Consider the following 16,075-nt stretch of genomic DNA (forward strand, 5'->3'; position numbering starts at 1 on the left):
CTAGGAAGATAATATGTTATATGATACAGACTTTAGCACAGGGTGCTTTGACAGTATGGCAAGCACCATTTTATGTAGTCCCACCAGCTTCATCATTTCCCTATATACCGGTCAGATCAGGGTTCAATCAGAAACAGAACTGCTAGAATATGTTTATGTATAAGGAATTGGACTTTACTGTGGGAGCTAATTAGGCACTCTGTAAGACTTATCTTTCTTTGATGCTGGAACTTGAAGTCCACAGGGTAGGTATTTAAGAAAAGAAGATGGATGTAAAGGGGAAAACAGTAGGAACAATTGGAAATCACAAGCACAGAGTGAAAGCCATGGTGGTTTTTATTATATGTGACCTTTACAGTGTGGTTGTCCTGTGTACCCCATGTCCTTCATCACAAACACCTGATCCAAAGGTTAGAGAAACAGAATGACCAGGGAAAGGAGGGGAAGTTGCCCAGCTACAACTGTGAGTCAACACAACAGCACATATGAGCTACAAAACAGCTGCTGCTTCACATTCACCCTCCAGATCTTGTTAAAGAATCTCTTGTGGCTCACCCTAACCAGAATATTCAGGGAAGAGAATTCTGGAAAATGTAGTTCAGCCTAATCAAGTTGATGCAAACCGCTACAATAACTATCCTATCAATAAATGTTAACCTAAATGAATAATACTTAAAAATTCCACTTCCAGGAAGTCGAAACATCCAATAAAACATAAGAGCAGAAAGGTGACAGGTCAGAAAAGAAATGGTGTCTGAGCTGGCATTTGGAAGAGGAAGTTAGCCAAGACTATCATTGGGAGATTAGAGTCAAAAATGGGGCAGCATTGTTATGATTGTAGGGAAGATGCAGGAGAGCGTGACATTTTAAAAACTTTAAAGAACTTTAAGAGTGAAATGTATGTAGAAGTTATACTAGAGTTCTTAAGTACTGTGCTTAGAAGTTCAATTTTGTTCTGAGGACAGAAAGCAGCCCTCAAAGGGTTTTAAGCAGAGGAATGATGACTAGATTTTTGTTTCAGAAAAATCACTGAAAAAACAATACAGAGGATGGTTTGGAGAGGCAATGCTGGTTAGGCTGTTGGATCATTCTAGCTAAACGACACTGAAGCCTTTGTCAGTACAGATGGAAAGGAAGGAGCTGAGGAGAAATGGGCAACATAAGTAGGACTTGACTAGGGAGAACGTGGAAGAAGTAAGAATCAAGTTGTCAGGTTTCTTGCTTGAGAGAGTAGAAAAGGGAGGTATAATACTATTGTTATGATTTGTAATACAGGAGGAACTGTTTCCGGAAATAATAGGGCTAAGTATAGAGCCATAAAAGAATATCGATGTTTGAGGAATAGCAGAGAAAAGGGGAAGATGGCAAAGGAGAGAATGGCCAGTCATTGGAGGGAAACCAGGAGATAGCGTCCTAAAACTGAGAGTGAAGAGTTTTGTGTAGAAAGAGGCAACAGTAACCAATTTTCCAGGGAAATTAAGAGAAGGACTGAAAGTGCCAACTAGAGTTAATAGCTTGGAGGTCTTTGATGCCCTCAGAGTAGTCATTTTGGTTAAATGATAGGGACAGAAGAGAGATGAATAGACTTAATGTAGAGTAATTTTCAGAACATTACTTACCTCAGTAGCTAGAGGGAGCCAAAGGTCAGCTCACAGGAATGTTTTAAGATGAGAGGCTTGAAAGAAGAAAAAGTCATGCCAAGGTTATGGAGTGGTAGTAGAAAGCAAAAAAAAAAGTCAATAGAAGAAAGAAGAGGATGAAAAAGATAACAGCAAAGGGTGACAGACATAATAAAATCCCTAAGAGGGGGAATGATATTCAGATGATGGAGGAATTAGCGCTCAACAGAAGAGAAACTTCTTCCATTGAAACTGAACGTATTGCACCACATATGGTACAATACTTGCATTTCCCTAACTTATATTTTAAGTGTGCTTGAAAAGAATGTGCACTCTCCAGATGATGTATGCAGTGTTTTATATGTGTTCATTAGATTAATCTTACTAACTGTATTACACAATGCTATATGCTTATAACATTTTATCTGTTTAATCTCCCAATTATTGAGAATGGTGTGCTAGATCTCCTAATTTGGTAGTGGATCTGGTAAAGCTTTTCGTTTTGGTTTTTCTGTTTTTGTTTTTGCTTTTGCTTTTTTTTTGTAGTTCTGTCAATTTTGCTTTATAAATTTGTAGTTTAGGTAACTAGATGCAATCAATATGTAATTTTTTTTTTTTTTTTTTTGAGACATGGTCTTACTCCATCGCCCTGGCTAGAGTGCACTGACATCATCATAGCTCACCGTAACCTCAAGCTCCTGGGCTCAAGCAATCCTCCTGCCTCAACCTTCCAAGTATCTGGGACTATAGACACATGCCTTGCCTGGCTAATTTTTCTATTTTTTGTAGAGATGGGGTCTCGCTCTTGCTCAGGCTGGTCTTGAACTCCTGATCTTTTTTTTTCCCCAATAGTTGTTACATTAAGATATATTTTGCCTGATATGAATATAACAACTATTTTGTGGTTAACATTTTCCTGGTATAACTTTTTTCACCTTTCTTCTTTCAACTTTTATGTCTCTTTAAGTTCTAGCTGTATCTTTTTAAACAGCATATAGCAAATTTTTTTAAATTCAATCTGGCAATCTTTAGCTAGAGAGTATAGTTCATTTTCATTTATTGTAATTATTGATTACTAATTTCCCCAACCAACATTTCATACTTTCTGTTTTGCTGACTATTCTGGGTTTTTTTTTTTCCTTCCATTCTTTTAGATTGACTATTTTAATTCTAATTCCAATGATTTTTTTCTCTACTAGTTTGAGTTACATACTCTATTTCTATTCTTATAATGATTACTCTAGAAATTTTAATATGCCTCTTAACCTCTCTTTCACATTTTTATCTTGTTTTCTCTCTGTGTGTTATATTTCTAGTCCACTGTTTTCCTCTAAAAGTATTTCTAACTTGCTGTTTATCCCTATTATTGAATTTCTGTCTTAGTCCATCTGTGCTTCTATAAGAGAACACCTGAGACTAGGTAATTTATAAAGAACAGAAATTTATTTCTCATGGTTCTGGGGGATGGAAAGTACAAGATCAAGTTGCCGACCAGATTGGTGTCTGGTGAGGACTGCTCTCTGCTTCTGAGATGGTACCTTGTTGCTGCATCCTCTGGAGAGAAGGAATATTGTCTCTTCACATGCAGAAGGGACAGAGGGTGAGAAAAGACTCTCTTCAACCTCAAACCCTTTTGTAATGGTCCCATTCCAATTCAGGGGACAAAGCCCTCATGACTTAATCACCTCCCCAAAAGCCCCTCAATACCACCACAGTGGGGATTAAGTTTCAACATGAATTTTGGAGGGAACACATTCAAACCATAGCAATTTCTAATTTCAATCATTATAGTTTTAATATCTTTACATTCTATTTGTTCTTTTTCATATTTGCCTGGTTATTTTAGTACTTTTTCAGTCCTTCATTACACTTTCAATATCTACTTTACTTACTTAAAAATATTAAGCATACTTATTTTACATTTTGGATCTGATCATTTCTATACCTACAATCTTTGCAGGTCTTTGTCTCTAACCTTTGCAGTTTGTTATTCTGCTGTCTCTCTCATGATGGTTTGCTTTTGTGTTTTTGTGATTTTTTTTTTTATTGTTGTTACCTCATTTTATTGGAACTTTGTGGAAGTCTTTGACACCTGGTAGAAGAGGCATTCTTCCACGAATAATTTGCATTTTCTTCTCTCAGGGTCCTGACACATAGAACCAACTTAAACTTGAGATTTTTGAGGTTACCACAGAGAGAGTACAAAGTCTGGCCTAAAACTTCCTAAAGTTGGGTTTGGGTTTGTGGTTAAGAGTTCTCAAGGAAAAGGTATTTTGTTTTGCTTCCTTTTTCTCTTTGTTCCTCTCTACCCAGAGCCAAGATTGAGATAAGCAAGTGTGACAGGTAGCATTTTTCAATGCCCCGTGGTCTCTGCTCCCTTGTGTTACCCCCAGTATAATCCCTTCCCCTAAATGTAGGTGGAATCTCTGACTTGCAGCTAATCAACAGAATATAGCAAAGGTGATGGGCTGTCACTCCCATCATTACATTTTGTTATCTAAGACTCGTCTTAGCAGGCTAGAGACAGCAACTCTCCTGTGACATTGAAGAAGCAAACTGCCATGTTGTGAACTGCCTATGGAGAGCACTATGTGGCAGGGAACTGTAGACAGCCTCTAGAACCTAAGGACAGACTGCAGCAGAAAAGCAGTAAGAAACCAGGGCTCTCAGTCATACAAGCCCAAGGAAATAAGTTTATCCAGCAACCAGAGGAATTTGGAAATACATTCCCCTCTCAAGCCTCTAATGAGAACACAGCCCCAGCCAATACCTGGATTGCATCCTGGTGAGACCTTGAAGCAGAGAACCATGATAAGACATGTCCAAGCCTCTAACCCACAGAAACCATAAGATACTAAATGTATATTGTTTTAAGCTTCTAAATGTGTGATAATTTGTTATGCAGCAATAGAAAACTAATACAGCAAGAATCCCTACCATCTCCATCTGTGGCAAGGATTTTTTCCTAGTTCACCTACCAGGGATCCCTTTTCAAAAGGTATGATCCAAATTTTCACCTTTGTGCAAGCTTTAGACTTTGTTTCCTGGACTTGCACATGTGGCCTTTAAACCCAACCTCCAGGTCACCAAAAATTGGTGGCTATACCCAGAGCAAACACTAACTTCAGGTTTAAGTTCAGTAAACTTTATTTCTGATCTTTGAGGATTTCCCACATCTACTTCAGCCATGCATTTTTTTTTTTTTGAGACAGAGTCTGTTGCCCTGGCTAGAGTGAGTGCCGTGGCATCAGCCTCGCTCACAGCAACCTCAAACTCCTGGGCTCAAGCGATCCTCCTGCCTCAGCCTCCCGAGTAGCTGGGACTGCATGGATGTGACACCATGCCCGGCTAATTTTTCTATATATATATATTTTTAGCTGTCCATATAATTTCTTTCTATTTTTAGTAGAGACGAGGTCTTGCTCTTGCTCAGGCTGGTCTCAAACTCCTGAGCTCAAACAATCTGCCTGCTTCGGCCTCCCAGAGTGCTAGGATTAGAGGCGTGAGCTGCCGAGCCTGGCCCAGCCAGGCATTTTTAAATTACGGTGTTTAAAATATTTTATCCGGCATTTGTTGACGTTTTTAAGGAGAGAATTTCTTTAAATACCTAGTCTGCTGTATGCCTGGGAATTTCCATTCGCTCTTCAGCCCACTGAAGTTTAATTTCCTCCCACTACCACACCACAAGCTGCTTTAGCAAAATAGATTATTATCTCTTAACTTCCAAATCCCGTCAACTCTTTCCAGTCCTCATCCTACTTGGCCTCTCTCTCAGCAGCATTTGGCACTGCTGTCCACAGCTTTTCCTTCCTTCCTTTCCTCCCCTGGCTTCTAACAGCGTATGCTTATGCTATTTCTGCTGTGACTGTTTCTTCTCAATTTCTCTAGCTGACTCCACTTTTTATGCCTCCCTCTAAAATACTGGTGTTCCTCAGAGTTCTCCGCTAGGAATTGTATTCTCTTTCTGCATACTGTATCTGGATGATCTTGCGCATTCTCATGGCTTCTGTTATCATTTGTATGCCGATGACTTCCTAATCTATATATCAAACAGTATTTGGAAGGATAGTTAAGTGAGATAAGAAACTATCCCAAAATCTCAGTAGCTTAACATGGAAAAGTTTGGTTTTTGCTCATATAGAGTCCACTGCAGGGCCAGGTGACTCTCCAGAAAACCTGTCCTCCATATGATGACTCAGCAATCCAGCTACAGAGCTTTCGACCTCACCTTCTCATCACTAAATCTCCGTAATTTCCCTGAGCAGAGAGGATGCTGGAGGAGGTCTTGCATTAGCAATTAAATGCTTTGACTGAAAGGGACACACATCACTTTATTCACAGTCCATAGGCCAGAACTTATCACATGGCATTACCCAACCACAAGGGGGCTGGACACCAGGAGAGGAGGCCTGGTTATTTGTGAATAGAATCTATTATAGATCTTTTATAGAATCTATTATAGTACTGTCTATTATAGAATCTATTATAGATCTCTTCCATGAGCCCCAGATCTGTGCACCCAACTTCCCTCTCAACATCTAGAGCCTGAATGTTCCAGAGGCACCCCAAACCCAATGTGTATAAACGTAAACTCATTATTTATCTCCTATTCTATACCCCCTTCTTTAATATACTTGATATTAGTTAATGGAGACAATGCAAAAAACTGGTAGTTACCCAACCTCTTCTCTTTCCCTTTCCTTCCTCTCACACCTAATGAATAACTAGAGCCATCACCTATTTGCTCTACCTCTTCTTTCCCAGAGCCATTGCCTCTGTCCAGATCATCCTAGTTTCTCACCTGGCACTCTGCAATACCAAAGGACTCTTTATCCACTATCTGGCACCTCACCAGACCCCCCCCTCACACACACTCTATTGCCTAAACCCAAACGTGATCATGTTGCTCCTCTTCAGCAGTCTTTCCATTGCCTGTAAGATAAAGTTTGTTTAGGGCTCACCATTATCTGGTCTCACCCTTCCTCTCTAGCTTTTCATCTTCCATTCCCCACCCTTACCCCTTCCTCATTCCCCATAGCACCACATATGGTACAATACTTGCATTTCCCTAAACGTGACCAGCATGACGAAGCATGCCTTTGCTCACGCTGTCACTCCGCCTGTAATACGTTTCCTCCCTCTGTCTGCGCAGAAAATGTGATTCATCTTTCAAGACACAACTCAAACATCATCTCAAACATCATAAGGCTTTTCTTGACACGTACCCTCCTTCCTCCTTATTGTGTAGCTCAACCTCTTTCTCTTTTGGGCCCCCCACCCACCCTGTAGGATATCTCACATAGCATCTACAACATTTCATTATGCTTATTTATGTGCCTGGCTGGCCTGGAACATAGTTTTGTAGATGAATGAAGATATCCGTCTCTCTACAAAACTGCAAAATCCCTCAAGTGAAGAACTATGTCTCACCCATCATTGTCTCTCCAGGGCTTAGCAGTACGCTTGGGCCATATTAAGTGCTTAATAAATGTCTGATTAATTAATCAGTCTTCCCTCTAAGTCTTGAACTACCGCTGTTTCCTTCCCTGGCTCCTCTTTCTCCTTCTTGCCCTTGGTGAAATCTTTGATCATGGTCTGACTTTTTATCCTCCCTTGTTTTTGCTCCTAAATATCTCTCAAATCCATTGATTGACATGTTTTCATCTCTCTGCTGCTACCATCCTAGTTCAAGTTACAATTACTCCTCAACTGGGTCACTGGATCCCTGCAGTAATCTTTTTTTCTTTTTTTTTTTTTAAATTATTAAAATGGTAATCTTCTCTGTATTGTTCCAATTTAGTATGTGTGCTTCGAAACGAGCACATGGATCACTGCAGTAATCTCTCAACTGGTCTATTCATATCTATTCTGGCTGTCTTCCAATCTGTTCTCTCTGCCCCAGTTTTAGTGATTGTTCCAGATGAAGATCTGATCATGTTGCCCTTGTTTAAATACCTTTAGTATAGATACACCCACTTCTCTTACAATAAAGACAAAAGTTCTGAGAGATGGGTCCCTTCCTGCCTCTTCAACCTCATCCTCAAAATGTTCCACCCTCTACCCCCACCCCAGTGTCACCTCACATGGAGGTGAGATGAGGTGACCTCTACCACTTCCTTGCTGTTGTCACACTAGCCTATTTTCCTTTCTGGTGCAGGACTTTTGGACATTCTATTCCTCTGAACTTTGGTCTAATGGAACTCCAGCTCACACTTCAGATTTCAGCTTCAGTGTCTTCCTCCAGGAAGGCTTCCCTGGTCCCTGTCCCCTGTTTCATAGGTGTACACGGCATTGGGTTGCACTCCTTCATAGCACAGGTAGTAGCCACAATTTACCACTTCTTTGCATGGTAGGGCCTCCTTTACTAGTCTGAAGTTTCCACGAAGACAGGAAAAGGAAATTTTTGCACATCGTAATATCCTCAAAGCTTAGAATGGTACATGACACATAGTAAATGTTCAATAAGTGTTTTTGCAGTGAGTGAACAAAAAAATAAATTCTTTCAGCCACCAAGGATCAAAAACTTGAAGACAATCATTGACTCTCCCTGCTGTTTTATTCCCCATGTCCAGGTCCTAAGTTGTATATTCTCCAATCTTATCACACCTGTGGCTTCCTTCCCATTCCTGCTGCCCACACACTTACTAAATGGTACTCCAAATATCATGATACCCCTAGCTAATTTCCTTGTCTTTTTCTTTACCCATAATTTATCTTATATGGTATTGTATAGTCTTTCTTAAAGGCCATGTTTATCATGTTACATTCCAATCAAAAATATTTAGTGGGACACCACTGCACTCTACCCAGGGCGACAGAGCAAGACTCTGTCTCAAAAAAAAAAAAAAAATTAGTGGTTTCTTATTTTTCTAATACTTTAAATATATATTTTGCTTGGATTTAAAGCCCCCAACCATCTGGCTACGATCCATCTATATAACTATTTTCCACCTCCCACCCTCTCCAAATGCCCCACTCTTGAACGATGCTGATATCCAGAAATGCATCTTTTGAATCCCAGCAACCAATCCTGGGCCTGGGACACCCTTTCTCACAGTCCCTTTCTTCTCCTTCCATCCAAAGCCTATCCATGCTACAGCTCGAGGTTCGCCTGCAAGCGGCCTGGCCTGATTTCTCCAGCTCCACCAGCTCTCCCCTCTTCCATGTCTGTGAGTTGCTCTTCCCTTGGCCCGAAACACTCTTCCCCAGGCTGTGTGCCTGGTTAGTGCCTTCTCGTCCTAAGGTTTTCAGGGTAAATGTCCTCTCCTTGGAGAAGCCTTCTCCAGTCATCCGCCTGATCTAAAGACATTCTCCCATTATTTACTCTCTACCTAGTACTCTGTTTCCTTCCTTCATGGCCCTTAATACAATGTGTTATTAATCTATGGTTTAACTGTTTTTCATTTCTCTTCTCAATTACATGATAGGTTCCATAAAGCAAGGAACTTTTCTGCCTTGCTCTCTGAAAAAACGCACAGTATCTAGCCCACGGTATGGCCCATGGCATTTATTTAATGAGTATATTTATTAATATTATTTTATAAATAGATATGTACAAAGAACAGATTCACCTTCCCTTTGAAGGGATCCCAACACTCTTAACACACTTGAAGTCTGCACAGCTAGTACTTGACTCTTAACATTGTTTGCTCTTCAATTTTTTTTATCATTCTCATCTCTCTGGTTAGAATAGATGAGATTATAAGATTCCTGATGACAGTGATAATGTCACATTGCTGTGACTTCCACAATATCTGGCAGGGTGGTTAAAGTAAATACTTAGTAAATATTTAATTAGAAATAAATTTGTCTTATCCCCTTATGTTCGGGTGCTCATGTGTCAAAGGATACAAAAGGAGTTCTTTCTGCTTATAGGATTAAAAAAAATCATCATGCTGACCTCAAAGAGGAAGTCTTGGGCTTGGACAAGAACTTTGCAACACACAGCTTGGTGGCGGCAGTGGCAGAGGCAGAAACTTTTATTTCATCATTTCTGAAAAATAAGAGTAATAACGGAAACAAGTGAAATGTTCGGGCTTGGACAATTGCACCTCATTACCAGAATTTTTCTTAAAAGGTAAATGAATTTACCATATGCTTTTAATCTAGATGAAATAATCATTCAGCAAAAGAAAATATCATCTACGTGTTAGTGGTTTCTCTCATTTTTTGTCTTGTTATTTGGTGGGGAAAGTGTTGTGTTTAAATGGTTCTATTTAGTTGATGGATTTTATGGCAATCAGCAGGATTCTCCAGTGCCAGATGAAACATGAAAAAGTATATATAGCACTGTTTCTATTTTAATTTATGCTTCTGTCAAACGTTTGGATTGTTGTTCTCAAAGGGAAATGTGTTTCCTGCTTTTCTTGGCCTGGACTTTTGAGTAGCTATTTTCCTGTGGCATTGTGTGAAGATTTCGTCTTTTTGGGTGGAGTGGCCTAACTTTTTAAAGGTGGCTGTGGTAACATTTTTGTAAATTCGGAACTACTGACATGAAGGTCGGGATTTTACAGAAACCTACGATCATATCCTCTTCCACCTCCCCAGTGGTAAGGTCTAGTGTAAGTTCATATTCTGTGTAGTGCCAACATATATTTCAATATTTTAAAAATATTATTAATATAACAATATTTTATGGTATTCTTCAAGGAGCACCACTGATTTACAGATTAGAACAGGGGGCCACCATAGTGTCTGGAGAGGCCCACCTCAGTGTCAGGAGAGACCTACAAATATAAAGAAAAGAAAAGAGAAAAGGAGCAAAATGTGCTAGAAAAATTATTACCACTGCTGATTCTGCTGTGGACTGTGGGGTTCCCATTCTCATGGCTCAGACTTCTGACTGAATTTTCCTGTTAGCACCTTTCTTATTATCCTGCATTGCATCATCTAAAAATGTGTGGTCACTTGTAAGGTACTTCATAGTGTTGCTGTTGCTGCCGTTGTAACGGGTACATGGCAATGAGGTATTTTTCTCATATATAAAGAACTGTCTTATATAAACAACTATCTCAACTAGCTGTTTTTAAAAAATGCATGGAAATATGACTAAAAGGAAAGACACTAAAATATTAACAATGGATAGTAAGAGTTTGGGTGATTTTACTTTTCTGCCTTTAGCTGCTTTATACTTTTTGGTTTAAAAAATTAATCAAAGAGGCAAAATATAGAAGGCTTAACATAACAAATAGAACCATAGCCTAGACAAGGATATTGGCATACTTGAAAAGACAATATGTGTACAGAATAGAAGTGTCTGATGCAGCCTAGAAGATGAAGCTGCAAAAGCAAGTTTGTCAAAGTTTACACAGCACTGCCAGGGAAGAGTAAGTTTGTTGCAGCAGACCTGGATGGCGGTCAATATTAAAATCATCCATTCATTTTCTCTCATACTTCATTCAGTTCAGTGCCTAACAAGCAAAATTATGGTTTTAAATGGCATTCTTATATGTTCTGGAAGGTGGAATGCACTGGTTACACCAACATGTTCCTTACGTTATTCCAGTTCATACATCGGTCTCCTGTGAGTTGGTTGGTAGGAATCCATTCTGAATCAGTCAATTCTTGGTGCCCTGTTAAGATCAAATTTCTGTACCAGCAAACCTGAGGGCTGGCTGCTGAGCTGCAGTAACTACACCAGGTAAAGTCTGTGACCATTGATGGCACTAGAACACCCACGACTTGCCTCTCTCTCATTTATTACTGTTCTTATATGACAATCACAGTCTCAGAGTTGGCCCCTCAGCTGCCTCTCCTTTCCAAGCTTTCTATTTTATTTATTTATTTATTTATTTTTTGAGACAGAGTTTCACTCTGTTGCCCGGACTAGAGTGAGTGCTGTGGTGTCAGCCTAGCTCACAGCAACCTCAAACTCCTGGGCTCAAGCAATCCTTCTGCCTCAGCCTCCCAAGTAGCTGCACCACCATGCCCGGCTAATTTTTTTTCTATATATATTTTTAGCTGTCCATATAATTTCTTTCTATTTTTAGTAAAGACGGGGTCTCGCTCTTGCTCAGGCTGGTCTCAACTTCTGACCTCAAACAATCCACCTGCCTCGGCCTCCCAGAGTGCTAGGATTACAGGCGTGAGCCACCGCGCCCGGCCCCAAGCTTTCTAAATGGTACCTTTTCTATTCTCAGGGGAAGACAGCATGGGAATGAGTAATTCTACACCTAAACCCAACATTGGTGAGTTCAGGACAGGGACAATTACCTGTCTTACTGATGAGTTAAAAGAACTAGAAATAGTCCTGAAGGGCTATAATGGGACAGCACTGGCTAGTGCATTTCTGAAGTTGGAAGAGTCAGATTTTACCATGATGCAGAATTTAATGCCAGGAGAAGTGAAAGGGGGAAGCAGAGAGAACTGCCTGGCCCTCCGTATCTGAGGAAAAGGTCTCTGTGCTCGGTATTAGACTAGCTGGGTCGTTTACCAGCATCTAGTTCACTTTTCTCACTGCTCTTCTATTTGTGGTGTAGGCACTGGGAAAACCACCGTGGTTAGGCAGTGTTAATAGCCGCCCTTGCAAATAAACGAGCAAACCAAAAAAAAAAAAAAAAAAAAAACCAGCAGTTTCAAGGTCAAATTCCCAGGGACTTTGGGAAATACTTGTTCTGTTTCTCCCTAGCCTGGGGATCTCCGCTTGGATCACAGGAAGCGTAATCTCTCCAGGGGTTCCTACTAAAATCTTTGAGGAGGGAGACACATGAGATGTGTTCGTTTATCAAAGGGCCTGTAGGCTCGTACTTCTTTTATTTGTGTAGCTGATTGTTTTTAAAGTTCCAGTTCTAATTTTCATTTTTAAGGACTCAGGATCTAAGAAAAAATGTTCTCCCCTTTTGTAGAGTTGCAGCCCTATCATTAGTCTCCACTGGTTGCTTGGGTAGGGTGGGCCACCTGGGGACACTTGAACGGGAAGGATTTCATGCACTAACTCCCTTCATGTTCCTCCTAGGCAGGCGACTCACCTTCACCACAGCAGCCCCAACGACTACCTCTGCACCCTGTCTCTCTAACAGCCTCAAGTAAATGAGCATTCTCCCATCCTTTTCATTTTGTACCACATGGTATTTGATTTTGGGTTGACAACTTCGGCTTGGGGACTTGGGCAAGGGAGTCTGGGGAGAAGGGGTCAGAAACAATAGAAGAACTAAATCAGTTTTTGATCCTAGGAGTATGATTCTTAACTAGGTGTTGCCCAAGCTCTAGGGGATCTATGTATCCCCTAAGCTTATAGATAAAATTTGCTGGATAGGGGCCCATGAACGTTGTGTGTGCAGTAGGGGGCATAGGGAGAGAGTCCACAGCTTTCATTGATTCCTCAAATGGATCTGAAACTTAAAAGCAAAAGGTTGAAAATCAGTGGGTGAGAGTGAAAGTCCACTATCCAGTGTGAAAGCCATTTCAGGTGTTCATCCACAGGTGGGGAAGGTTATACTCTGGCCTTTAGGAAAGGCCTTCAAAAAGCCCAGCAGTTCGTCTGCTCCCTTTCTTTGCCGAAACAGCAAGGAACATTTGATCTTGGCCTTTTGTGCTGGGGTTCTACTGACACTGCTGCTGCTGGCACTTATCTTCCTTGTCATAAAGAGCTACAAAAAATGTAAGTGGTCTCCAAGGCATGGGACAGTCTTTTCTTCTCTGCCACTGGGAGGAGAGTAAGCTGTGAGTGAATAATGTTGGGGGTGGGAGGTGGGGGGGCGTCCTGCTTAGCTCACCCTCCTGCAGACTGGGGACTGGAATCCCTTCATTTCCCTTCCTCCCTGCCCTCCCCACCCTCCAGCACTTTCTCCCTGCCCCACCCTTTCACCCAAGATTGAAGGGAGAGGTTCCCCTTTCCTCCAGGCGTCCTGGTGAGACTTGTCCCTCTTTCTTCCTGGCACTTGTGGCAGGTTGCTCCAGTCCCCAGGTCCTGGAACCTCACTCAGATCTTCCGGCCAAGGTAAGATGACCATGCTGTGTCCAGGACACTAGAGGGCTACTGCCATTGGGCTACTGCCTCTAGACAGTGGTATTGCTTTCTGGACACTGAGCAAATGACTGTTTGAAGAGTTCTTCTGATCTCTTTGGGTCTTCCCTGACCAAAGCTTTCAGTTTGCTTCTAAGGACACACCTTTAGTGCCAAATTGAACTTACTCATTCCTCCTTTTTCTCTCTCTGCAGCTTTCATCCATCCCAGAGGAGTCACTTACCTATGCCAGAATGACTTTCAAAACCTCAGAAGAAAAGGGCAATCACTTGACTAAGAATTGTTCTGCAGACTCGGACCTCACAGTCTATACTCAGATTAAAGCAGCACACTCACCCTGAGTTTCCAGTGAGGCTTGAATCCAGTTCTTCGCACCTCAGCACCATCTTCATACATCTTTTTCTTTCTTTTTCTTTTTTCTTTAACAAATTTTGGACCACAACCTGTGTGAAACTGTGGTCAGAGTTGTTTAGGTGTGATCTGGCAAAGCTATCCAGCAGTTTTGAAGACTATTGGTCAGTCTTTTGCCTGGCCAGAGAAAAGACTGCTAGCCCTTCTGCTTGAACTCACAGACTGCCCCATGAGGGCTGAGACTGCCTCCCTCATCCCCTTCCGAAATGTGTGGCACAGAGCTCAGTGCACAGAGGATTCACCCAGTGTCAGGGATCAACTTGGGAGGAGTCAACCAAATGAACAATCTATCAAGAATTTCAAATAAAGGCAAACCCTTCACAATGTTGGCTCCTTCTTCATCATTTGTGTGTCTATTCCCACCACCTTCTCCAGAGGTCAGGACCAAAAGTCCAGACCTCATCCACAGGTTAAAAAAAACTAACAGAGGTGATGTTGCTCTGAAACAAGCTCTGGTTCCACTGGGGTGCAGGTCTCGCAGCCCCCCATTAGCCAGCTGCTTTCATTTGGGCAAGTGTGTTAACATTTTTAAGCCTCAAGTCCTTCATCTTGGAAACAGACAATAACACCACTAATACTTAGTGTGAGGATTAAATGATATATCGTACACATAGCACTTTATATAGCCCAGAGTTCTAAACAAATACAAGGTCCACATTGTATAAAGCACTATTCCAATGTGGACTTCTACCTCCTTGCTATAGCGTAAGAGATATCCATAACAATATTATATAAGAACAAAGGTAAAAATCTAAACATTAATTACCCCCAAATCCCAATGAGTAATCACATAAACAATCCCATCAAAAAATAGCAAGAAGATTAGTTTTCACTAGGCACACTTACTTTACATTTCCTTTGTAAACAATAAACAAGAAAGCTAACCCAGGAAAATTTATAAAAATAAATAAATAATAAATAAAAGTAATATGAGAAGGCTAGCGCTAACAGCTAACTAAAAGTACCTGTTTTATTAAGCATGTCAAATTAAAGCAATATTTTAATGGTGCATGAATAAACAAATCAATGAAATAGAAAAATAAGAACATAAGTAGACCAAAATACATAGGGAAATTCAGAGTGTGATGAATATATCATGTCAACTTATTTGGGGGAAATTGGTTTATTCAATAAATGGTGTTAAGACAGATAGGTAACTATGTAGGTGAAAATAAAATAGGATCCATATCTCATTTTTTATATTGAAATAAGTTCCAGATATGTCAAAAATTTAACTATAAAAAACATAAAAATACCAGAAGAAAATATGGCAGAATTTTGAAAATTATTTCAGAGTGGAACATGCCTTTGAATGTATGACACAAAGCCCAGAAACCAGAAAGGATTAACTTAACTTATAAAATACCATTAAAAAGTCAAAAGACAAATGAAAAGCTTGGAAAACATTTGCAAAGCATCTCATACACAAAGAGCTAATTTTCTTTTTTTTAATTATTTTTATTTAATTTTTATTTTTTAAGAGACAGTGTCTTGCTCTGTTGCCCAGGCTGGAGTGCAGTGGCACAAAAATAGCTCACTGCAACCTCAAACTTCTGGGCTCAAGGGATCCTCCTGTCTCAGCCTCCAAAGTAGCTGGCACTATAGGTGTGCACCCCTACACCTGGCTAATTTTTTAATTTTTTTGTAGCAACAGGGTCTCGATATGTAGCCCAGTCTAGTCTTGAATTCCTGGCCTCAAGCAATGCTCCCAAAGTGCTGGGACTACAGGCATGCACCACCATGCCTGGCCTAATTTTCTTTATATATAAAGATCTCTTATAAATTAATATGGAAAAAAATCAACAACTCAATAGAAAAAAGGGCAAAGGATATGGTTGGACGAGTCATAGAAAAGGATATAAAAATGGCTCTTAAACATATGAAAAGATACTCAACCTCACTCATAATAAGAAAAATAGTAATTAGAACTACAATTAGATAGTATTTTCCATCAATAAGATTTTCAAAATTCAAAAGGCTTGCTAACAAACTGTGTGGGCAAGATTGTGGGGAACCAAAACACACATTTACAGCTGGTGGGCAAGTAAGTTGGTACAACTACTATGGAAGAAGCTAACAA

The 16,075-nt window shown here is 40.4% G+C and overlaps 1 protein-coding gene across 2 annotated transcripts; it reads left to right on the plus strand.

The window, feature by feature from the left end:
• The first annotated feature begins 9,473 nt into the window (after window positions 1-9,473).
• On the plus strand, window positions 9,474-14,319 carry C3H1orf162 (chromosome 3 C1orf162 homolog). Of its 2 annotated transcripts, XM_045546792.1 has the most exons (7): window positions 9,475-9,696; window positions 11,125-11,259; window positions 11,759-11,806; window positions 12,574-12,643; window positions 13,124-13,218; window positions 13,508-13,557; window positions 13,779-14,319. In XM_045546792.1, exons 3-7 carry the CDS (start codon window positions 11,770-11,772, stop codon window positions 13,923-13,925), a joined length of 399 nt encoding a protein of 132 aa, XP_045402748.1. In that variant the 5' UTR covers window positions 9,475-9,696; window positions 11,125-11,259; window positions 11,759-11,769; the 3' UTR covers window positions 13,926-14,319. The 2 variants fall into 2 exon arrangements, with proteins under 2 accessions (XP_045402749.1, XP_045402748.1); XM_045546793.1 differs by lacking the exon at window positions 11,125-11,259 and having other exon boundaries at window positions 9,474-9,696.
• The last annotated feature ends 1,756 nt before the right edge of the window (window positions 14,320-16,075 follow it).

Source organism: Lemur catta, chromosome 3 (assembly GCF_020740605.2).
Source record: "Lemur catta isolate mLemCat1 chromosome 3, mLemCat1.pri, whole genome shotgun sequence".
NCBI lineage: Eukaryota > Metazoa > Chordata > Mammalia > Primates > Lemuridae > Lemur > Lemur catta.

What these genes read in the sequence shown, in the direction of transcription:
- C3H1orf162 (XM_045546793.1), top strand. Translation starts at nt 11,770, where the DNA reads ATGGGAATGAGTAATTCTACACCTAAACCCAACATTG. An exon ending in TGTCTCTCTAACAGCCTCAA is followed by an intron (nt 12,644 to 13,123) that starts GTAAATGAGCAT and finishes TTGCCGAAACAG; the next exon opens with CAAGGAACATTTGATCTTGG. An exon ending in ACTCAGATCTTCCGGCCAAG is followed by an intron (nt 13,558 to 13,778) that starts GTAAGATGACCA and finishes CTCTCTCTGCAG; the next exon opens with CTTTCATCCATCCCAGAGGA.